General features: G+C 53.4%; 1 protein-coding gene across 1 annotated transcript; it reads right to left on the reverse strand.

The window, feature by feature from the left end:
• Window positions 1-11,523: 11,523 nt before the first annotated feature.
• EVX1 (even-skipped homeobox 1) lies at window positions 11,524-14,955 on the reverse strand. The gene is made up of 3 exons (XM_046020094.1): window positions 14,526-14,955; window positions 12,716-12,963; window positions 11,524-12,063 (listed from the first exon to the last, which is right to left on the reverse strand). Exons 1-3 carry the CDS (start codon window positions 14,953-14,955, stop codon window positions 11,524-11,526), a joined length of 1,218 nt encoding a protein of 405 aa, XP_045876050.1.
• Between the last annotated feature and the right edge of the window lie 9,286 nt (window positions 14,956-24,241).

Consider the following 24,241-nt stretch of genomic DNA (forward strand, 5'->3'; position numbering starts at 1 on the left):
CCGACAGTTTGCTTCCCTCCAAGTCCTGTCTCTGGATCAGCATGCAAGAGAGGCTTGCATTCACTTTTAGCCTGTTTAATCTTAGATACTGTATTAGTTAGGATTAGTTCCATTTCATGCGACAGAAAATCCAAGATAAGAGTGACTCAATTAAGATAGAAATTTACTTCTTCCTCCTGTAGAAGTCCAGGGGTAGGTGGTCTGGGAAGATTCTTCAGTCCTAGAGACCAAGGCTCTATCTCATTCTGCCTTGCTCAGCTTGGCTTCCTTCTCATGGTCCAAGATAACTGTTTGAGTTCCATCCACTAAGTCAGATTCCAGCCGGAAGAAAGAAGAAGGGGTGAAGAAGGAGCACACACACCCCTTTTAGTAGGCACTTCCTTTGAAGTCAGGCTGCTTACATCCCATTGGCCAGAACTTAATCACGTGGCCACCTCCAGCTGGCTGGGAAACGTAGCCTTTAGTATCAGTGGCCATTTACCTTACTGAAAACAGGGCTTCTTTTACTAAAGAAGGATCTGACAGGACATGGGAATCAAGTCTTGGCCATGATTCCCTCCCTGGTACTTCAGTCTTCCCCTCTAGGACCACAGCCCTAACCTGAACCCCAGCAACCTACGATGTCTGGGAGCCTTATTTGCCTTGCCCTCCTTGCACCCATTTCTCTTGCCAGTCCCACAGCTTTTATGTTTTACCTCAGCTGCTGAGTACTAATGCGTCTTCAAGTGCTGTCCTTTTGCTCCTGGGGTCCACCTTCCCAACTGAGTAACCCAGTACTGACAGCTGAGAGAACAGGGACTTTACTTGCTGTGTGACCCTTCTGGGTATATCCATCAGGATTCCCCAGAGAAATAGAATCAATTACATTTTCCCCCACACAATTATGGGGGATGAGAAGTACAAACCCAGGAAAGTCAAAGCTTTAAGTTCCAGTCCCCACCCAAATCTGAAAGTAGGAGAAGACTGACGTCCCAGAGAGGCAGAGAGAAAGAATTCTTCCTTATCAGTCTTTCATTCTATCAGGTCTTCAACAGATTGGATGAAGCCCTTCCACACTGGGAAGAGTGATTTGCAGATACACCCAGAATAATGTTTAACCACGAATATCTGGGTACCTTGTGGCTCAGTCAAGTCAACATATAAAATTAACCATCACACCGGGCTTTTTCCCTCATTTTTAAAACGGTGATAACAATCATTTTTAAAAATTTTTTTTAAACAATCATTTTTGTCTCACTTAGCTGTGGTAAAAATTAAGAATGACAGTACATGTGGAACTTTTTAATTAAAAAGTGTGAGTCCACTATACAAATGTCCGTGAGTATAATTACAAATAGGAGAGTACAAATCATAGTCACTTGATGCAGAAAAGAATTATCTTTTAAAAGTAAGTAACAAGTTAACCAAAAAGAATCTCCTAGGGGCGCCTGGGTGGCTCAGTTGGGTGAACATCTGCCTTTGGCTCGGGTCAGGGTCCCAGGGTCCTGGGATCGAGTCCCACATTGGGCTCCCTGCTGGGTGGGAGGCCCTCTTCTTGCTCTTCCCACTCCCCCTGCTTGCGTTCCCTTTCTCGCTGTGTCTCTCTCTGTCAGAGAAATAAATTTTTAAAATCTAAAATAAATAAATAAATAAATAATCTCTTAGTTTACCTCTTATCTCTACACACCCTCCTCTGGAATTTTTCCAAATCTTCCATTCTGTTTTCTTTCTATTCTGCTTTCTCTTCCCCTTTTCCTTGTGGCAGTTACTCTGCCCTGCACTTCTGACAGTCTTTTACACAGCTTTACAAGAAAAGAAGAGAGAGGTTGAAATAGGATTCTAGATGAAGAAATGAGTGCTAGTTGTACCAGAAGAATGATCAGAGCAAACAGTGCTATCCTGCACCTGACTGGCTCAATTGGTAGAGCATGGAGACTGTTGATCTCCGAGTTGTGAGTTCAATCCCTATGTTGGGTGTAGAGATCACTTTAAACAACAACAACAACAACAAAACCCAGGTGATGTCCTAAGCGCTTCGTATGTATAAAGTCATATAATTCTCACAGCAACCCTACGAGATAGAGTCTTTGGGAAGTAACCTCTTAGATAGCCCCCAGTGATCCCTCACTCCCGGTTTTGATGCCTTCTATAATCCCCTCCCTTTGAGTGTGGGCTGGATTAGTGACTCGCCTCAAACCAATATAATATGGCAAAAATGATGGAATGTCATAAGATTGGGTAACAAAAAGACTGTGGTATGTCTTGCTTTGCTCTCACTCTCTCTTTCTCTTTCTCTCTCAAGTCTTCCCAGTGTGCGTGTGTTGCTTGGTTTATTCATTCTGAGAAAAGGCTGCTGCCGTGTTGTGAGCTACCCTACGGAGAAGTCCACACTCCTAGAAACTGAAATAAGCTCTCAACCAACAGTCAGTGAAGGACTGAGTCCTTCAGTCAAACAACCCACTGGCAAGAAACTGAATCCCTCCAACAGCCACAGGAGGGAAGTTGGAAGCAGATCCCCCCTCATGACCCCACTTGAGCCTTAAGATGAGACCACAGCCTCGGTGGACTGACTTTGAGCCAGAGACACCCAGTTAAAATTGTAAAAAGCTTCCCACTCCCAGAAATTGAGAGGATGTTTTTTGATTTAAGCAGCCAAACTCTGGAATAGGAGGAGTAGGTAATTGCTACAGACTTATTGTTGTCATCTCTATTTCACAGATGAAGGAACAGTGTCTCAGAGAGATTAAGAAACTTTCAGTGGTATAAGCTCATAAGTGGCAGATTGAGGATTCAAACCCAGGAATTCTGGTTCTAGAATCCATGCTTTTTGAGTTGTTTGAATGGTTTATGTTTTAATAAATAGATGTTTTATATTTTATATTTTACATTGCTTATATTTTATTTATATTGCTTATATTTTATATTTTGTATAATGTAAAGTTGCTATTGCTGAAGATGTACAGGCTCTAACTCAAGTAATAGATGAGTTCTCTTTTGCCAGGGCCCCTTTTGAAGCAAGTGTATTTCCTACCATAAGATCACTCTAGCCACAGTTGGCATCACTAATGAGTTCTTCTCAAGCAAAGTACGAATTAGTTGTACAAACACAATCTAAGCCGTATCCGCACCAAATTGGAGGACAACAAAGATATTGCATAAACCTAAGTCTGGTATTGGCCACATAGTAGGCGCATAGTAGATTATGTATTGGTTGATTCATTGGGCTAAACTGCTCATTGACTGTCTACCAGAGAAATTGGAGATTGTATTTTTGGAAGGCAGAGTGGAGTTGCCATCTTTAAAAACAGACACAAAAATCCATCCTGGTCCCACACTAGCTACCCTTATCTAATGCATGGATAATAACACATGGAAAGCATAGAACAGTGTATGGCACGTGACAAGTATTCAATAAATGTTAGCTCTTCAACCTTACTGCCTAGTACTACAAATCCAGTCTCTGGAGTTCACAAGAAAAGGCAGAGAAAGGGAGGAACCACAATTACTGCTGATCTGAAGAAAACTCTCAGTGCAGTATTCACTCCCTGCTTTCCTTGAGCCCAGATACCCATCAGTCAGAAGCATGGAGAGTTCCAGCCTGGCAGCTGAGTCCCCTGTTTGGTGGATTCAAAAGGTGACATGTTTTGGGAATGAGCTAAAGAGTGGAACTACTGAAACATGATACAAGTAGGAAATTGGGAATATCAGATGCATTAGTCATAGGTCTCCTACTCAAATTCACCTCTCGTTCACTGTCAAATCACTGAGGAGGCCAGGAGAGGACCTTCTCTCTACCAAGGAACTACTTCCCTATATATCCTCATTGACTTTCTTGCTGTCTCAGCAAGATCTGTACTTCTTTCACTGATTCCTTTTCCCTTTACTCTACGGTTTCTCTACCCTACACATACGGACACATTCTATTCTCTCATGGCCAAGTTCTTTCTTCCTTGTCTTCCTTTACAAAATATTATATTTGGGAATGACACACATGAATATGCAAATCTCTATTCTGTTCTCACAGCTTAATAATATATACTACACGGTGGCAGGTAGGAAGCCCTCAAATATTTGCTGAATAAAACCCTCCTTGACTGATTCCTCCAGGCTGGATGGAAACAGTATCTGACAACATGCTTAGTTCCCTAACTCTAGTGAGAGCTAGAGGAAAGAAAACAGAAATATTATACATAATCTCTATCAAGCCCTATCTCCTCCCTAACCTATACAATAGGAAAATGCAGCTAGGAAAATAATGTAATACAGATTACACAGCTATTTAGAAACAGAACCCACACTAGAAGGCCTATCAACTGTCTTCCAGTCTGGGGCTATTCACATGTGGGTACAAATGCCCCTAACTTCGAATGGGTACCACTTTGTCAGGCCTAGGAAACAGAAGACAGTCTCAAAGGGGGATCCGGATTCAGACTCAGGCCTCCATTTCTGACCTCTAGCAGACTCCTGGCAGGGTTTGACATCCACACTTCATTAGGGCTGTCTCCTCTATAGATTTTCTATCCAGCACCACAAGGCTGTGGGCCCCTGCTCACTTTGTGTGGAAACATCCTGTAAAGGGGCCCTGGACTGCCCCTTCTCCTCTACCCCAGGGCTACTTGCAGGCTATTTCCCCACCTTCCTTGCTTCAGCAAGCCAAGCAGCTCTGGTGCAGGTCTCTGTGCAACTCGGCTCCCAGCGCCTTGATGAGGCGTGTTTAATCTTCCACCCGGATTATTTAACCTCCGCATCCTTGTTAACAAACAGCCATTATTAACGAGATGAGAGACCACATGGGGTGGGCTTCTACAGACAATGCTCGCTCCCTTGGCCTTTCTGCAAGCAAATTCATAATCTTCAGCGACTCAGACGCCCGAGCCCTCCTGCCAGGCCCGAGAGGGAGTCAGGAAATAGTAGAAAGCGGGCGATCTGGACCCTTGTCCACGACTTCCCGCGCCTGCAGGGTCCGGGGTCTGCAAGATGGAGCAATACCTCTCCCTTCCTTCCCTGCCTCCCTCGCTCGCTCGCTCTCCCATGGGATTGTTACAGTGTGTTATAAATTTTACCTTTCCAGTGTGCAGGAGAGGCGAGAAGAGGCTGTGTCCCAGCTCCGGGCCGGCCTGTCCCTGTGGACACCAATTAAAGGCACTAATTGGACAGCAATACATCAAAGTCGCTCCCGGGAGTGGGTCCTCAGAGCGCCAGGAATCCATTAGTTGGGCTTTTGTTTCCAGAACACAGAAATACAGAGGAAGAATAAAACCACCTCGACGCGGATGGGAGTGGCGCGTGTGCTGTACCGCATGGACTCCGCTCTGTGTTCGCTGGGAGCCCCCCTCTCTCTCTCCTCTCTTACTCCAGGCTCGGTACATCGAATGCTCTTTCCTGCTTCTCTGTTCCCACCCACCTCACTTACATCCCCCAAGAGCGCCGCCTAGAAAGGTTCTCTCTTCCCTGGACCCGCACACAGGCAGGGCCCGTGTAGACGCCGCACACAGTTCAACCTAAACGCGTCTGTACGGATCCCGGAAACATCAACTCACCTCCCCGCGCACCCTGCTGTGGGTCTTTACCTAACTCTGTTGAGGAAGGGGAGGTAGACACCTCGGGGAGGCACATGTCGCCTCGAAGTCGTGACGGCCGCCTCGGCGGCGCTGGGCTCTCACGAGGCGCCCGGACGCCTGCCGGAGGGGGACGACGAAGGAGGACGACGAAGGGGACTGGCCTCCTTGGGAGGGGTTATATCCGGATGCGGGGAGGGGCACTTCAGTGGGGGAGGAAAGGGCTCTTCTTTGGAGAACTTGGACGCAGCTCAAAGGCCTGAGGGCACCCAGAGAAGCCGGCTCCGGGAGGCGCCCAGGCCCAGAAGGACGCGAAGTGACCCCAGGCACTTCCCGTCTCAGGACCTCCAGGGTGAGCGGCCCTGCGGAAATGGGGGCCCCTCAGTGGGCTCAGGAGGTCCCAGAGTCCGGGAGCCCCCAGCTACCCCCGCCCCGCGAGCACGGCTAGGCCGGCGGACGTCGGCGACGAAGGCAGTTCGGGTCGGCTCCCGGCGACACCGAGCCCTCCGGGGCACAGAGTAGAACGCCCTGGGGGTCGGCGTCCGCGGGGCGCAGGGACTCGGGGTGCCTGACCCGGGCCGCACCCAGCAGCCGCGTGGGCCGGGGAGGACGGGAACGGCAGCCAGGCGGGGGGCTCTGAGGGCCACGCTGCGGTTTCCCGCCCGACCTGAAACGGGCGAGGCCGAGGCCGAGGGCGAGGGCCAGGGCTAGGGCTAGGCCGGACCGGGTCCGTGCGGCAGCCAAGGCGCAGGCTGGAGCGACCCGACTCGGCCTCACCTGGACCGCGGGGAGGCCGAGACGCCGAGACCCGAGCGCCCCGCATCCTCCGGGGGCCGCGCCCGCTCCCTTCCTTCGAGGAGCCAGATTGGAATGGCTGCTTTGGATCCCATTTGTTACTAACCCCGGCATTTGTTTTCCATTTTATAAACGCTTCTCTTTAAGTAATTGTCCCTGTTAACAGCGTATACCTTTCAGCAGCCCTCACTGCGCTATAAATAATCTCGATGAAGATGCAAGGATATGACTTTCACAAGATTGGACAATTGATTCAATCTGTGACCCGCGATCGCGAATAATATTGGAAGGCTATTTAAACAGATGAAGGCCTAAATTGTCTTGCTTGTATCTGAATTAATTTCTCATTCATCATCATTATGAAGTGATTGGTCTATTCAAGCTCTTCAGCCTGCTGGAACGGAGCGGGATTTAAATGAGATTGTAACACAATTTAAATGCTTGCCGACTTTAACGAGGCCAATTGAGCAGCTGCAATAAATACAAATATTTTTCTAAACAGCCTTGTTTTAAATAATTACTTAATGCTTTCATGTTATTTTTAAGTGGCAATCTTTCTCTCTCTCTCTCTCCTGCCCCTGCTCGGAATATCACATACTTATTTGCTGAGAAGACGATTTTTGAAAGGACTTTATGTTTCCGTTTGCTTTGTAGAAGGTAGCATGCGTCTTGTGGTTGGCTTTTTTTTTTTTTCCCCCACTCAGGGTCAACATTTCGGGGTCCTACAAGCTGGCACACATGGTGAACTGCACTTCGGTTTTCCCCTAATGCAGTCCAGTGTGCCTGCCCTGGCAGAGCCAGGCAGAAGCTAAGTGATGGAAGAAATTTGCCCTTTGGACCAAGTCACTTATCCAGATGCGTTGAGCTGGGTCTTGCAAACGAATCCCCTCGACTGGACTTACAAATGACGCCCCAAAGAGTGGCATCGTTTTTAACTTGTTCTGATGACCATCATCATCTCGAACAAATCAGAATTCCAACATATCCCAAAGGTGTCCCATAGGAAGTTCAATCTGCCCACAGTTTGGCTCCCCTGCAAGTCGACCGGAATGGGGGAAGGAAGGCTGAGGATTTCTTTGGTTAGGGAATAGGCAAAGAAGGAGAACCTGGCTACAAAGATTAGTCAGGGGTGGCATAATTAGAAGAAATCCCCCCCTTTTTTACCCCACCTCCTTTTCCCTCCCCGTACTCACTGACTCCTACTCCCTCTCTCACACTGGGGTGATGGTGCATGAAGAAGATGCTAAGAAGGAAAAGCTCTTCCCACTTGGAGAACGCCATCCTCAATAACCCACCGCCAAGACACCCCTGCCCTGCTGGCGACATATGGCGGCGGGTGTTTCCTCAATTGGGGAATAATGGAGGCAACCGAGCGCGAGAAACCTGGGGAACAAAAGAATCTTTTAAACTTTCATGCAAAGGCTGGGTGGGGGTGGGGAGACACGCGACTTGCTGTGGGGGACCTAAACTCCCATTTGCAGCGATCCCTCAGGGCCTTGACCCTTTGGGAAGCCTAGGGTGAGCGAGCGCATTCGGAATCACTTCACCTTCTGCCTGAGAGGGTGCAGGAGGACTCGATGTCTGAAGTGTGAGGGTGCAGGGTTAGAGTGGCTGAGAAGACAGAGCCAATATTGTTAGTTGACAAACCATTTGTGGGGCAGACCACACTGGGGGATGTGATCATATTGCAGGCTAGAAGGGAAAGGAAAAAGAAAAAAAAAAAAAAAAACGGGGACAAGGGGTGGAGGAACCAAGTGATTTGCTATGTAACTGGGCAATTTAATGCCAGAGTTAAGGAGCTGCTGGCCAGAATCATTTTGTCTTCGGAGGCTCTGCCGAGCTCATCCTCTTTATCCTGTTGTTTAAAATGAGCATTATCCCAAACATATGCAATGCAATCAGTTTGGTCACACTTACAAGAACACGCTTTAATAAGGCAATCAATCACACGCTAACAAGCGGCGACGGCCGGCGCTGAGCGTGCACTCCGGCTGCGGGGCGGCTGGTCTTGCCCGGCAGGGTGGATGGTGGCTGGGCGCAGGTCTGCTCTCCCAGACCCCCACGGTCGCAATAGGGTTGAGGAGCCCAGGGAAAGTGTGAGTCAGGAGTGAGGTGTCAGACTTCCCAAGGGGTGACCCTGGACTCCGGGGCCCAAAGGGGCCTAGGAGAAGGGAAGGGAAGCCAGAACCTGAAGCTCATGGCTGCACAGGACCCTAATAGCTGTACAGGACCCTAATAGCTGTGTGAGACCCAGACCCTCTGTTCTTCCCACCTGCAAAATGGGACCAAGATGGGGCAAAGCTAAGTAGAGGCTCTTAGAACGTTGAAAGAATAATAATACCATGCCAGCCCTGTTGCTTGGTTTAGCCTTCTTTTACAGGTAAGGAGACTGAGGCTGTGGAGTGGCAGTGCCTTCTTTACCATCATCTCTCACCCTCCCCCACTTCCGCCAAAATGTAGGTATTAGGCCAGGTGTGGTTGCTGGGTGCAGGTGGGAAAAACCTGTTTTCAGGTGCAGGGGTGGAAAAGGGAAAGTGAGAAGTGGTGCCCAGCACCAAAACGCAAACCTTGGCAAAAGGGAAATTTCATTATGAAGTAATGAGTAATTCCTCCTGGCAAGATGTATTGTTATATCTTCCACTTCAATTTGGAGGAAGAGAGGCTCAATTACCCAGAAAATACAGTCAATTAAAGGCTGCTGATTGGACACGAGGCCGGATCATCGATCTTGTACTTTCCAATATCGCTGCAGACACCTCATTTTCCCTCCCTATTAACTGAAAATACGCCTGGCATTACGGCAACCCGCAGCCCATTTACCTGTCGCAAGCAATCTCAGCCTACAGCAGAGTAACCGCGAAATTTGCCTGGGTTTGGCACTGGGAGCTTCCCGGCTGCAGAGGTAGCTATGAAAAGCTGGGGAGGGAGGATGGGATGGAGAAGTGGAAGGGAAGATGCTGGAAACCTCAGTTCCGGCTTTTCTTAGAAGGGCAGGGGCCACTGTGTGCAGGAGAGTTTCTCTGGACCCTGAAGAGAGATGGAAACTAATTAAGGATTCCCCATCTGCCCACTGATATATAGTGACAGAGGACCGTTGAAGTCCATGCAATTCCAGGCTCCCAGCTGGGCATTGCACCCATCTCTCCCTTGCCTGTTCAGGACTCGGAGGCAGCCACGGTGGCTCTCCTTTGGGGACAGAAGATGAGGGTGAGATGGCTGTTTGAGCACCATTTGTCCCCTTGCCCTGACGACGCCAGAATTTCATTCTTGGAGATGACTTTCAGGCGGAGGATGATTCAGACACCGCCCCCCCCATCCCAACCCAGGAATCCTCCTCCCTCCCCTCCCTAAACCCTAAGGTGCAGACTCTGCTGGACCCGCATTCCCAGCTCTCTGTAGTTCTGGAGCTCCGCCCCTACTGTCCTCGTTCCCCTCCACCTGGGGTTGAGGTGGAAGCAGAATCACAGTCCAGGGTCCCTTTTCCTCAAAGGCTTGGGGCAACCGGAGAAGAAACCATTGTAGGGTTGAGCCCCAGATGGGCCAGTTTGCCAAAGAAGGCCCCTGGTGTGTACAGAATTAAGAAAACATGCACCTCAGGGCTGCTCGGAGCCTCCCAGCATAAGTTTGGGAGACCATCTGTGGCTCCATCTTTTAGTTTTCTACGCAAGCTCAGGATGGTGGCTGAACTAGCAATTCAGAAAGTGTCAGTGCACTGCCTGCTTCCCAAGACACTAAAATGTTGAAGGGAGAATTATGTCCAGCTTTTATTGCAGTATGGTTAACAAATTGTAACAGCAAATTCTTCAGGCTTCAAAGGAAAACCAAACCAAATTCATTCCCTACAGGAAGAACCAGTCCCTCCCAAGCAGGGTGAAGCTTGTTGTGGGGGGGTACACGTTCTCCTATCCCTTAAAAACTGGCTGCAAGAATGAGTGTTGAGAGTGAGATTTTGGGAGTGGCTCCCAAGCAAACCCTGGTGAAGGCGAAAGACAAGGTCCCCAGAAGGGGCCAAAGGCTCCTGCTAGTATCTGAAAGCCCAGCCCCAGTGGAGACTTGGGAGAAAAATGAGACGAAGTAAAATGCCAACTGCAAAGGGAAAGCCAGAAAGCTCTTGGTGAAGAGAAGGTGAACAGGCAAAGGCTTGAAAGAGCCTCTAATTTGCTGGCAGATACTGAGGGAGGGAGACAAGGTCCCCGCTTCCTAAGCTCTTCCCTGGGCGCCTTGTTAACAGTTCAACTCTGGGCTCTGCGGCCCATCGGCCCATCGCATGGTGATCATTATTATACATTCAACATTCAAAAACCCTCCTCACACACATCACTTGCTAATCAGGGTGTGTATTGGGCCCAGGGAGAAGAGAGACTTGGTAGGAGCTGCCAAGAGGCCCTGAGGCTTCTGCAGGCTCTCTGCCCATGTTAAACAAAAAGTGGGGGTGGGATGGAAGTCCTAGAGGCGGAGTTGCAAGCTGAGAGAAATCAGGAAGCTAGGAGAGAGTAGAGATCAGGTGCTGGTAGACCAGAACCAGAAAATTTGTAACTGAGGTTCCAGAAAGGCAAGAGAGCCCCGAGGTTCCAAGGGAGGGCCAGGATCATCCGGGACAGTAAATCACCTCTCTTACTCTCTCCCCTTAGATGGCTGGTGCATTGCCATCCACGAGCCCCTTGCCATGCCTTGGAAAAGCTGGCAAAGATTAATCTCTATCTGCTCTGCATACACAGCATTTTTCAGAGAGACAGCAATTTTCTTTCCAGTGCTTGGGCTTGGCCTTGGGGATGGGGGTGGAGGGTCCCGGTTGAGGCAGGGGTGAGGTGGCGGGTGGGAGAAGGTACTGAGGGGCTGGATATCAGTTGCTGTTGCTACTCAATTTGTTTGGCTTTGGAGCCGCGGCCCCCACCCCAGTCAGGGGTAATGGGTCGGTGAAAAACGGCAAAGAGGGGCCGCCCCAGAGGAAGGTCTCTCAGCCCTCGCGTCCCCATCCCCACTCCTGATCCCCAAACGCGCCAGCCAAGCCACGGCCGCTTCCCGGGCGTCCCAATCCTCGAGGCCAGCCCCTCTGGTCCTTTTCGGCCCTCTTCTTTCCCCCCTCCTCGGTGCCCTGGGGGCGGGGAGGGGCGCTGGCTGAGTCCCCGCGGGAGTTCCCGCGGGGGTCCCCCCACGGGCGTCCTGTAGCCGGCAGCCCGCGGGCGGCCCCTTATCTGGTGAGGGGCACCTCCTCCCTCTGGTCCAGCGCGACGGAGGAGGCCTTGCTGAGCACCGAGGGCGCGAAGGTGAGGAAGGAGTCCGAGCGGGAGGTGGAGGCACAGGTGAAGTCCGAGGTGGCGGCGGCGCGGGGCGCCAGCCCGTTGGCCGGGCCGCTGTGGCAGGCCAGGCAGGAGCAGGGGCCGCCGGCCGCCGTGCCCAGTCCGTGAGCCGGGCCGGGGTAGAGCGGCGGGTGGCGGAAGGCGCACAGCAGTTCGGGCCGCGGGTAGGGCTGCGAGAGCACGCGGAAGGTATCGAGCGGGCGCAGCGGGCCGCTGAAGGGCGAGGCGGCGGCGGACGCGGCGGACGCGGCGCCCAAGCCCACCGGCGAGTAGTAGGGCAGGGGCAGGTGCGACGGGAAGGGGTAGGGCAGGCCGCCCGCGGCCGCCGCGTGGCTCATCATGTACGTGTAGAAGGCGGGGTCGGCCGGGTGCGGCCACGTCATGGCCAGCCGCTGCCGTTTGTCCTTCATGCGCCGGTTCTGGAACCACACCTGCGGGGAGAGGAGCGGGTTCGGCAGCTGCACGCGGCCGGGGGCGCAGAGCCCAGAAGTCCTGCACAACTGCAGGGGACGATGCCGGGCGCGCAGGGAAGAGCCGGTGGCAGAGACCCACTGGGTGGGGGTGCAGATCCCACCACCACCACCTCCTGGAATCCCTTATGGGAGGTTTAGGGAGTGGCTTCAATCTGTGTCCCTCCTTCCCTCTGCCACGCGGCCAGGACCCCTGGGGTGCCAGAGTCCGGCGTGGGCCCGCAAATAGTGAGGTAGACTAAGGACCCTGCGGGTCTGAGGCGGCAGGCAGCGGTTCCCCAGAAACATCTCCTCTTCCAGTCTCTTCCAGCCAGTCTGTGTCTGTCTCTCTCTCTCTGTCTCTCTCTTGGTAAAGGCACCCCATTCCCACTGTTTATTTGGCTAGAAAAGGGACAGAGTCAACCGCAAGCCAGCAGTTCCCGCCTAGGGACTATCGGGAAGGTAAATCCGCACACACCTGGTGCCTTCACCCGGCCTGGACACCCCCAGCCTAGTAACCACGTGGGCAGGGAGACCCCAGGCCCTGATTCTTGGCTCGGGACTCAGGGACTGGACAGTCAGTATTCCTGCTGAGTGGGCACACACCCTTTCTCCCTGTCGCCAGAGCTCATACCTTGATGGTGGTTTCCGGCAGGTTTAGGGCGGCGGCCAGCTCGCATCTCCGCGGCCTGGACACATAGTTCTCCCTGTAGAACTCCTTCTCCAGCCGGGCAATCTGCTCCCGGGTGAAGGCCGTGCGGTAGCGGCGCATCTGGTCACTGGCGCTGCAGGCCAGGGTGCCCTGTGAGCTGCCGCTGCTGTTGCTCTTGGGGGCCTCGCTGCCACTGTTGGGACTGCTGGCCAGTGCCTCTGAGCTGGGCCCTGCATAGGAAGCCCAGAACACATGCACACACAGAACACACAACAGACACACAAAACACTGCTGATGTGGGGCTGTAGGCCCAGGGTGTGTGTGGAGGGTGGGGTAGAAAGGGCCCCCTCCTCCTCTCCATAGCCTCAGTTTCTGCCTCCACGGGGGCACAAGGGTCTTTGAGAACACAGGAAGAGAGGGGTAGAGGCTCATCAGTCAGATGAGCACAAAGCAGCCCCGTCCGTAGGCTGGGCTGCTATTTGGGAGACCTCTGTCTTAAGGCCTGCTGGGTACAGAAACCTCAGCCATCCAGGGCCACCTGACCTGAGCCACAGACGGGATGCAGCCTCTCTGAGCTTTCTGCCCACCCTTGGCAAGAGTGGACAAGGATATGCGAATCTCACAGGCAAGTTGAGATGCACCTTTGTGCTGGAGTGTAGAGAGCTCTGGGTCTGAGCGGATTGTAGGATGCTGCACACAGACTGAGTCCTTCCTTTTGTGTGTGCCAAGCTGCCAGTGCAGGTGTGGGAATGTGTACTAGGTTGCATGTGTTGCAGGGACGGCATAGGAATGTGTGTATGAATATCATATTACCTTGGTATATTTGGGACTAGGGAATCTGGGTTGAATGGACAAGAGGGTAATGAGTGGATGTGGGTGCACAGCCAGGTGTTGGCTGCCAAGGTGAGGGGGTGGTTTTTCTTCCATACCAGGGTCTTCCCATCTACCCTCACAGCTTTGGGGAGGAGTGTCTGCTGGTAGGCTCTCCCTCCTACTAGCTTTCCAGCCCTCTCTGGGAGACTTCCCTGCCTGGCCACCTCCCCCACAAACTAGCCCCCGGTCAGGAAGGGGTTCTTCAGTTAAAACAGTGTGACAGCACCCCTCCTTTTGGGTCTAACTCAAGGAAGGGTGGGGCTCCTGCCCCCTGCAGCTCCTTTTCCTTTGGGTGGAGAAGTGGGACTAGCGAGGAAAGGGGAAGGGGGGAGGGCCAGAGCTCTGCCTTTTCAAATGCAACCGGAGACCAAAGGCAATTAGATCATTGGGACCATTTCCGACCTGGCGCCACCGAGCCCGGGAAGTGACAAGGTAATTTGGACCTCTGACCGACGTGCAAACTGGTCGGAGGGTTGCAGCACCCAGGCAGCCCGAGTCTGCTGGGATTTTACGGTCCTTTATGGACTCCGGGCTTCCGCGCCTGGTTGCGCCTTACACCCCTCCAGCCACAAACTGCCCCATCTGCGTTTGATCTCGCCCACTCCGGGGAAGGTGTCTTCTCAGAGCAGTTGAAGCAGTGCCACAAAACTCTGGGGGGTTGGGGTGCACTTTGAATCCCCCTCAAGCCCAGGGCTTGCGTCTCCCTCCTCCCCCAAAGCACAGCTGTCACCCTGGTCCCGCCAATGCCAGAGCACAGAAGGAGACCCCTGCCAGGGCTCAGATACCAGGGGAGAGTTTCTCAGGTGGGTCCCCCCAGCCACCCTGCCCTGGGGGAAAGGAGGGTCTTCCTCCCCTCCAAAGCTGAAGTGCAAGGTTGGCGCGGTGGGAGGCCCGGGGAGAGAAGGGGTGCGGTGGCTACCTTTGCTGTGCTGGTACTCGTCGTTCCCCGTGGCGCAGTCCGGGGTGCAGCTCACCTCGATTTCTTCATAGAAATCCGACTCGGTGTCCGAGCTGCTAGGTTGCCCCTGACCCGAGAGGCTGTCGGCGGAGGGGGCCGGAGGTCCGGGGCCGAGCACCGCAGCCCCGGCTGTCCGCGGCTCGGCGCCTGGCCCCGCAGCGCCGCTTGCTAGTCCGTCGACCGGCTCCTCCTCTAGGCCTCCCCCGCCGCGCTCCCGGGCGGCCGGAGGGCCGGCCCGCGGGCTCAGGCAACCACGGGTCACCACCATCTTCTCCGGCGGCTCAGGCAGCGGGCTGCCCACGGCTTCGGACAAATTGGAGACCCTCTTGCCAACCAGAGTACCAAGCTGACCCGCGTCCAGAAACATAACCATGTCCTTTCGGCTCTCCATCCCGGGGCTCGCCGGAGGGGAGAGGGAGGAAGCCCCAAATGACTCCTAGCCCCCGTCTCCCCGGGTCCCCAGCGGTCCGACAGATCTTGGCTGCGGGAGGGAGAAAGAGAGACCAGGCGACTGGGCGGGCGCGGAGCGGCCGGAGCGCGATGTCGACGGTGACGGCGGTGGTGGCGGTGGGGAGCTGGGGTCACCTTGTGATGCGAGCGCTCCTCTGTGCCGTACCGCCTCTGGGAGGAAGCCCCATTGCCCTCTTCTTTCTAAGCTGTCATCCTCCTGCTGCAATCGTCATTACAGTACCGCTGGTGACGCCACTCGGCGAGCGCAAGTGGATAAATAGAAACGTCTGCCACAGCGAAGATGAAAGGAGACCCGCAGCTAATGGCTCGGCAGTGATGCGCCAGGTGTGGACCTCGCTCGAATGGGGAGGAGAGTGTGAAAACAGACAGAGAGGCACACACACTGAGAGAGGGAGACACCCAGGCAGAGGGCATGCAAATGGAATTCCGCAAAAAGAAAAAGAGAGCTTAAGGCCCGCGGCGAGTTCCGCAGGAGCTGCGGGACTCGGTAATTGAATAAGCTTCTGATTGTGGGATTTTTTTTTTTTTTTTGGATTGTTGTTTTGGCTTTTGTTTTCTTAACTCGGTGCCTTGATCTAACACTGATGAGAGAATCCATAACTGCATTTTAAAAGTGTGAAGGCTGACTCACAAGCCTCGCTTCTCGTCATTATTACAACTGCCCGTCCTGGAGAGCTAACATCCTAGGGGCTCCAAAGTCTTTTTACAAGCTACTGAAAAACATATTCCCTCCTCCCACCCCCCAGTTGTCTGGAGAGCTTGAGCCTGGGGGATCTTCTTTTTCCTACCCTCTACCCCCAGATGCCTCCTTCCTCCTGGAAACCAAGAGAACTTGGCGATTTTTCTTCCCCAAGGGGCAGGAGATAAATGTCTTAATATTTTTTCTTTAAGGACCTGTCTTGGCGGCTGACTCCAAATGTCTGTTGATTTCTTTTCTTATTCCCATTCCCTATCTAGGTGGCCTTAAGCTCTCCACAGCTCGGCTTGACCTCCAGGAGGCTATTCGTAGAAGAAATCGTTTTCCCATTTGCCTGGGCCTCGCCTGCACTTCAGGTATGTAGGGTGGGGAGAGGTTCTAAGAGTGGCCTTTTTTTCTTTTTCTTGCCCGTATTTTAAGGTATTCGTTCAGAGGCAACGAATTCCTCTGGAAACAGGTTTTGCGAGTGAAGAGAGACTGAGAAATGCAGCCCCAACAGGGCAGGACCAGAAGCTCCTAGCTGGGAAAAGGTGCTGTTCCCACCCAGAGACTGGGTGCAGCGGTTGAAAGTGCTCCAGTACAGGGCATTGGGGCTCGCAGAGCTTTGGCTCACATGGCTCTCCCCCAGATCCTGCCCACCGGCTTCAGGGGTCCTGGTGGTGAACTCATCGAAAATGCCCTGAAATAGCTCGTGACTAGAGGCGCTCAAAAATCTCTGAGGACAGAAGGGGAGCCTCCAAGACAAGGCTGGGGGAGTCCGTAGTGCCATATATCTTTGGGAGCAGCCCCAGGCTCCTTCTCAGGTCTTCTTCCAGGAAAGGTATGATATAACCCACTAGAAAACAGACCCCTTCCCAGCTCTGAACAAGTGTGTTGGGGCCAAGCGGGGCAGCAAGGTCTCTCTCCACTTTGCTAAAGGCAGAAGACAGGCCCCTTCTCTGCTGTGCTACCAACTAAAACTCGCCTTACTCTGTCCCTCCTCGGAGCTTCTAGCTCCCAGGGGCCAGGGCTGCCCTGGCACTCCGTCCCTCCAAAGCCCCAATTTCTGAGATTCTAAAGGAAAGTGTATCACCATCTTTTTTTTTTTTTTAATCTCCTTCTATCTCTTCCTCTGTTCTCCTCCTTTCTCTTTCCCTACTCTTCTCTCTTCTTCCCCTGCCTCAGTTTTCCCATCTGTGGGCTTCGGGGGTGGTGGGCCAAGAAAGAGGTTCAAGCAAGACGAAAGTTCTCTTTTCACTCCAGCTATCCACTTCCCCTATGCAATCAGAAGGCGCTCATTAACCTCGCCTGGGGTGTGGGTGTGGGGACAGGAGGATCCGGAAGGTAAACGTGGGCAGAAACATCTCCACTCCCTGGGACTCCCAAAGCCCCCATCTGCTGAGCACAGCTAGTTCAAAACTCCTAGGGACTATTGTAAAGGAGACAGGAGCGACTGGGAGTGGAGGGGATCAAATCCTAGAGCCTTTTACTGCGTTGCAGAGTTGTCCTAGGATGCTGTCACGCCTTGCCCTTCCCAGCCAGCAGCCGGAGCCTGAGGGAGAACCTCGCTTGCTCTCTCCTTCCTGTCAAAGTCGAGGCCGCCGCGCCAGTGTTCTAGCGGCCTCAGTTGGGCCCTTCCGGCACCGAGCCTGGGTCTCCCCCATCCTCTGCTCCCCCCGTGAGCCTGCCGCCTTCTCACAGCCGCCCCCGCTGCGCTCACCTCCTTGGGGCCACGTCCGCCAGGGACTCCCGGCTCCCCGCCCCGCCCCCAGCTTTGCATTCAATGGGAGTGCTCGGCGTTTGATCCTCTTTTCCTCTGGGTTTTCCCTGCCAGATGAAAGCCGAGTCGGATTGAGAGATCAAGAGGTACCACTTGCGTCTCCTTCCTGGGTCCAGCCCACCCAAGCGGGGCTTCCCCTGCCGTCTCGGGGAGGAAGGAGACTCCAGCGGGGGCTCAGCCTCTCCGGGAGGGGGGCTGCCTCCTGTAGGCTTCGATCTGAAGCTTCAGGGACGCCCCCTCCGCCCCATCCCTCTCCCCGCTTCAGCCTCCGCCCTTTCAAAGCCACCTCGACCCCCCGCCCCCGTCTCTGGGGGCTTATTGCACCCTCTAGCACGGGGGAAAAACAAAAATGTTTAACGAAATATCACTTCTTCCGAAAGCATCGTTTGGTCAACATCAGATGAAGAGAGGTCGGATTTTTTACAAGAAGAAAACGGGCCGGGGGGGGGGGGGTACTGAATTAGAACACTATTTGTTTATCTTTTTTTTTTTTTTAATGGGGGGAGGCTATTTTAACAGCGTGGTTATCACTGTATCATGACGGTTATTCCGGATGACACTGTTCCAGAAGGAAGGTAAATTTGCAGAGAGTGAAGTCCGCCGCGGGCAGAGGCCTGGGAAACCCTATAAAAGCGGAGAGGGGGTGATAGCAGCCTAAGCGGGGTGAGGCCTGGGCTCCCACTGCTTCTCACCTCCCGCAGCAGGGAAGGACCCCCTTCCCCCACCACCTTGGGCCCGCTGTCCCCTCCCCCGCTAGGAAGACAGGTTTAGATCCAGCAGGCTCCTCGCCCATTGAAATTCTCTGGACTTCAAAAGCTCGAGGCTCGGCTTCCGCCCGGGCTGGGCTGGGCTGGGCCGGGGCGGGGGGCGGGGGGCGGGGGGCGGGGGGGGGGGAACCCCTAGGGAGGAGACGCGGAGATAAGATGCGCGGCTCGTGTTAAATGGAATCGGAAGCCCGGCTTGGGTCACCAGACGCGTTGATCCCGTGGAGCCTCTTGGCTTCCCAAGCAAACCCCGCTCGGGAGAGCGACGGCAGGGGGTGGGGAATGCCTCGGTGGCCTTCGGACCCCGCTTAGGTGCGGCAGTCTGGGACCCTGGGTATCTGTATCAGATGCCGGGCCTCCCAGCGGCGAGCACTCTTCCCGGCCGAAAGGAAGGGGCAGAGGTTTCCGGAAGCTGATTTGTCTGCTTCGGTGCCAGCAAAATTTTGATCAGGAAAAATTGTTTTTGCTTCTCACTTTGGTAAGCGCAAGAACAAAGGGAGCTTCCGTTGAAACAATAAGCGTTGCCCAGCTGTCGTGGATGTTGATCTTGGGCCCTTGTTTATCTTCCAAGCCATGTCTCCCGCGTGGACATCGAAGTTCCCGCGCGGCTGGGTCTCTGAGGCGGCTGCAGTGAGGTGACTTGTGCGGTTGGTTCCTGTCTTGTCCCTGGCAGCAGCCAACGCCCATCTGGGAACCCAAAGCTCAGAAGCACCGCAGAATGTGGCCCTTCAGAACCAAGGTCCACTCGATCTCAGACGCTCAGAGGTCAGACTTCCCGGTGCCAGGAGATTAGGCCTCATTCACTTGCCCCAATCCCTCGCCCACCCCATAAAGGGAGTCCCTGGAACGCTAACTTGCAGCAGGGACCACAGAACAGTTTGTCCTGCAGGGAGAACCTGCAGCTTCTGGAACTCTGATTTGGACAAAGTCCCCTTCTCTCTCTGCCTCCCAGAACCGAGGGCCAGGAGCCTGGGACAGGAAACTGGATGCTTTCTGACTTCTGCTCCTTAGGTGCTTGGAGCCAGCCAATCCTGCAGTGGCTCTCACATCTACACCTGTCAGCCCCAGGTTTCTATAGGCCCAAGCCCAGTGGCTTTCCCACCCTGAGCTTCAACGACTGCCGGAGCAACCCATATTCCTACACGCACCACTTGCCTATCCCAGAGCTGGAGGACCCAGGACAGTCATTACTGAAGGCCCAAGCACCTCCTCAAGCTCGAGGTCTGCTCCTGCCTCAAGCCACCAACTAAAGGGATCCATGTTCCCTTGGAAGGGCAATTACCCAACATCCAAGCAAGCAAAGCCCAGGCATACCTCTCCCTCCCCTAGCAGAGATGGTATGCATTTTACCTTCACCACTAATATCCTGAAATTTGCTTTCAAATTTATAAGCTCATTTCTCATTTAATGTACACAACATTCCTTTAAAAATCCTCAACAGGCCACAGTACCTTCTCTCCCACAGTGATAGGGCAACCAGTGGTCTTGGCAGACACTAGCCCAGTCTCCCTTCCAAGTCCCTTCCTGGCCTGCAGGGGTTCCTCAACACCCAACAGTGCTCTAACCTTCCATAAGGCAATCCTGCACAAACCTCCTGCCCCTTCTGGGATCTAGGTGGGCCCAGGGGCCTCTCAGAGAGGTTGCTCACGTGCCCTCAGAAGTAAAAGGCTCAGAGCCCATGTTGCTGGACTGTTCTCACCTTGTTCATCCATGATTTCCCAGGAGGGCAAAAAGAAACCCTATCTGGAAGTCTGAGGACCCCACATGCTAAGGGTAATCACTGTTCTAAGCATCGCAGCTATATTAGCTCTTTCCATCCTCACAACAGGCCTGAAGAAGATAGTATAAATCATCCTTATTTTGCAGCTGAGTATTCAGAAGCATAGAGAGAAGGCTCACATGTAAATGACAGAGTGAGGCCTAAAGCCCTATCCTTCTAGCTTCAAGTCCACACTCCCAACTGGATTTACTAGAAAATGCCAAGCATTGCATTCTGAGACTTTCCTTTCAAAAACTCCACTTGTGGTTTTTGCCAAGGCCGCTTCTCCTACTCCTCACTCCCAATGAATTCACTGGGATTGGGAGAAGAGGGGGTAAAGGGGTACGATTAACCGATTAACCGTCTGATCACTCACTCTGAGCATGAAGAAGAGTAAAGAAAACAATTGTCCAAACCACTTGGAAATGTATCCTGGAGAAGGCCTCCAGGTCTTGCCCTCTTTTAAGACGGGGATCAGAGACTGGGTGGGGATTGTGCAGGGACCAGTGCAGAGGCTGGAGCCATCCTTAGGGAGTTGGGTTCGGAGAGCCTAACTGTCCTGCCTGAGCAGGAGGAGGAGAGTTCTCAGGTGTGAGCTCCAAAAAATCAGGGAGATAACTGCAGCAAGTGATTCTGGAGGCCCTAAGAGACAAAGTCCAGTTACTTTATGACCATAACAATCCCCTGAGGCCCTAAGCATCCCCAAAGGGTCAAAACTCACTAGAGTCCTGCTTGCCTGCTTTAACCTCTTGGGAGTCATGGCCCCTTCACATGTCTGGCAAAGCTCTCCCCCAGAAAAATGCACAGAGGCACTGAAGTTAGACTTCTGTTTCTGAGACTCCTCTATCTGCTATAGCCCTATCCCAACCACCAAACCCCAGACACAATTGCCAGATCACTTTGATAGGGGGTGTGGCTTTACCAGGACGTTTTCCCCGTTGAAGCAGCTGCCTTCCTCAAACTGTCCTCCAGGATTTATTGGCCCAAGAGACAAAACCTAAGGGCATGGCCAGGCCGCCCCACCCCGCACCTTGGCGGGAGCTTATTCTTCAGGTTCTGCACCTGCCTCCATTCGAAACCTAGGCCCTGGAAGTGCATGCTGGGAGAGAAAACCTCCAGGCTGGGGCTTCTATAAGAGGCACAGCTTAGTCTGGCCTAAGGATAACAGGGAAAGGCGGTGCAGGGAACTGGCCAGTTATTATCAGGAATCCTGTAGACCGTGGGAAGGGACAGGGCATCAGCAGGTTTTTGGTTTTTGTGTTTTTTAATAGATTTTGTCCAGGCACAAACCCTTTCCAAGCCCTGGACTGCCCAAAGGCAGGATGAGACAAAGCCATGCCCCTTTCCCAGTAGTGTGTTCTCTCTACTCTCACCCCTGCTCAGGAAGAGGGAATCTGCCTACTGTGGCGGTCTCGAGGTTGTCCAAACCCAACGGGGGAGATCCGGAACCCCTATCTGGGTGGAGTCATTACTCAAAGGGAGCTCTCTTCTATGACTCAACTAGCCCTAAGTGGCCCTAAATGTTCCCTCCCAGGTGCGAGTTTCTTTCTGTGAGTGTTTCTGTGTGCCCACTGAACGTCTGTCTGTGTCTCCTGGTTCCCGGGCCAAGGAGTAGGCAGCACCCCCTTCCTCTCTCTGCACTCGGGCCAGGAGACGCGGTGGCGCCGGCCTGCAAGCGGAGGAGTCGGTCTCCCCTTGTGGGGGTAGGAGAACCGCCCCCAGGCGAGGAAGTCCAACCGGTTGGGCGGGCTAAGCCTCGCCCTCCAGCGAAATGGAAAAACCCTTATTCTGGGGACTGATTTTTACAGAGCCCTCTCCTGACCCGGACTAGTTCTTCCCACTGTGCTTTTCAGAGCCCCGATGGGGTAGAGTTCCTCGCGCTGCGCAGCAGCGAAACTGACTCTTAGGTTGAGGTACTAGCCCGGGGTCACACAACTGGGGAGTGGCCGAGCCAGGATTTTAACCCGAGTCGTCTGGCCTGCAAAAGCCAGATTCTCTCTGATGTTAGCGCTGCGCGCCCAGGGCCGAGGATTCCGTTCCCTAGCAGCGCAGACGGACAACGAGGTGCCTGGGCTGTGACTGAAAGACGCGGACAGGGGTCACCTTTCTCAGGTGGTTGATGTCCGCTCCTGCGGCCCCTGCGGCAGCTGAGCGTCTCCGGGAGCCGCTGGGGCTGTTACCGTAAGTCTCAGAGGAGCGGGGCACAAAGGGTGGGAAAGGTGGCTAAAAAAACGGGAAGAGCCGGAGGGCGCCGCGGCGTGGAGGGACTGCGTTCCCATCTCAGAAGCCCAGAAGTGAAAGAGGTGCGCACACGCCCTCGGCAGTGAGTTTCGGAGGGTGGGGTACCGGCTATGAGGAGCTCGCGTGAAGGGAGAGCAGGACGGATGTCGGCCCTGAAAACAGGGTGTCACCCGCCCAGTTGGGCTCCGGACGAATCCCAATTCCTTCTGCTCCCCTACAAGGCCGTGCCAGGAGCGGTCTGGAGCCCCCGAGAGCCCCTTTCCGGCCTCAAAGTGGGTCGACCGCCCAGTCCAGTCCCCGCGACCCCTTTCTGCGCCCTCCTCCCCTCCGTCCCTCTGCTGCAAGAGTGACAAAGCGCAGCTCCCGAATTGCTGTCTTGGTGCGCCCCCCACTGCCGACCGCCAGAGGCGGAAGTTGCGGTGAGTCCCAGCATCCTCGCTGACTGGGATCCCTCAACTCTACCGGGGGCAACGGCCCAAACCCTCTATCCCCCCAGCCTAACGTCGCCCTAAGCGGCGGCCTCTTAGCTGGACCCCAGGAAGGGTGGGTGGCAGTTCAGCCTAGGCTCCTAGGGACAGGTCATCTACCATGTCCAGGTGAAAAGTTGGAGGTAGCAAGCTCTCTTAATTCGCTACCCTGCTTCCTCCCTTGAGATGGGGAGTGGAATCCGGCCCTCAACCTGTTGAGGCCTGTAGAAGGCGGGTCCTGTGAATGGGGATGCCTTACACATTCCCGTGGTCAGCCAGTATGATTAATGACGCCCCAACACATGCATCGACTCTGTTTGTCGTTGGGACGAAACCCTGGCACTGGGGAGCCCCCTGGACAACCCTATCCAAGAGTTGTCCTTAAATCCTTCTTTTTTGAGCCTCTCTTAGTTCTGAGGCCCATTGATAAACTACATAGCAAAATTTCCTGTTCCCTTCGGCAGTGTTTCTTGAAGTGTGGTCCCTGTATCACCTGGGAATTTGTTAGAAATGTAAATTCTCAAGTCTGGCTTTAGTCTTATTGAATTAGGAACTCTGGAGGGGGAACCAGCAATCTGTTTCAGCAGGCCCTCCGAGTGATTTTGGTGTACCCTCCAGTTAAAGAACTGCTGCCCTATGGATTCTGTCTTCCTGGTTTCTAAGTTCCCATATTCTCCACTACACCTGGAATGTTCGTTTGCCTCTGCACAGAACTTTATGCCTCTGCTTATTCATTCTTGTTCTATTTTATCCCCTGCACGTATTTCTTTGTGCACTAACTTATTACCTAATGATGTCATTATCACTTAATGATGTCATTATCTTTTTTTTTTAAAGATTTATTTATTTGACAGATAGAGATTACAAGTAGGCAGAGAGGCAGGCAGAGAGAGAGGAGGAAGCAGGCTCCCAGCTAAGCAGAGAGCCCGATGCGGGGCTCGATCCCAGCACCCCGGGATCATGACCTGAGCTGAAGGCAGAGGCTTTAACCCGCTGAGCCACCCAGGCGCCCCTAATGATGTCATTATCTAATTTAGCATCTCACTCATCTTCTCATTCATCCACTGCCTAAGCATATGCCTCACTTGGTGGCAGACCAGAAACTGCTCTGTGATGGCAGCAGTTGGAGCAGAGTGGCAAGCCTGCCCTATTCAGAGATTTCTCTCACAAAAGGGAGTCAAAAGCCCTGGCATGTGATTGGTTCGAGGGCCGCAGGGTAGAGAAGAGCAGCCCTCCATGTCCGGGTGTGCATCCTTCTAGAGGACAGATAAAATGGAAAGATGGGCCTTGGGAGTAACTGAGAATGAGGCAATTGAGGCACAGAAATAGATTTTCTATGGACTCCCTCAAAGACTATGGGCAAGGACCCAAGGGACCCAGCACCAGCTTGAAATACACAAGTATGTTTCTTTGCGGATTTCTCAAGATGGTGATTTAGACATTTGTTGGTAGCTGGTTAGAAGCAAGCAGCCAAAAAGGCCTGAGACTCGTAGCTATAGATACAGATATTTTCGCATTC

This window comes from Meles meles, chromosome 10 (assembly GCF_922984935.1).
Source record: "Meles meles chromosome 10, mMelMel3.1 paternal haplotype, whole genome shotgun sequence".
NCBI lineage: Eukaryota > Metazoa > Chordata > Mammalia > Carnivora > Mustelidae > Meles > Meles meles.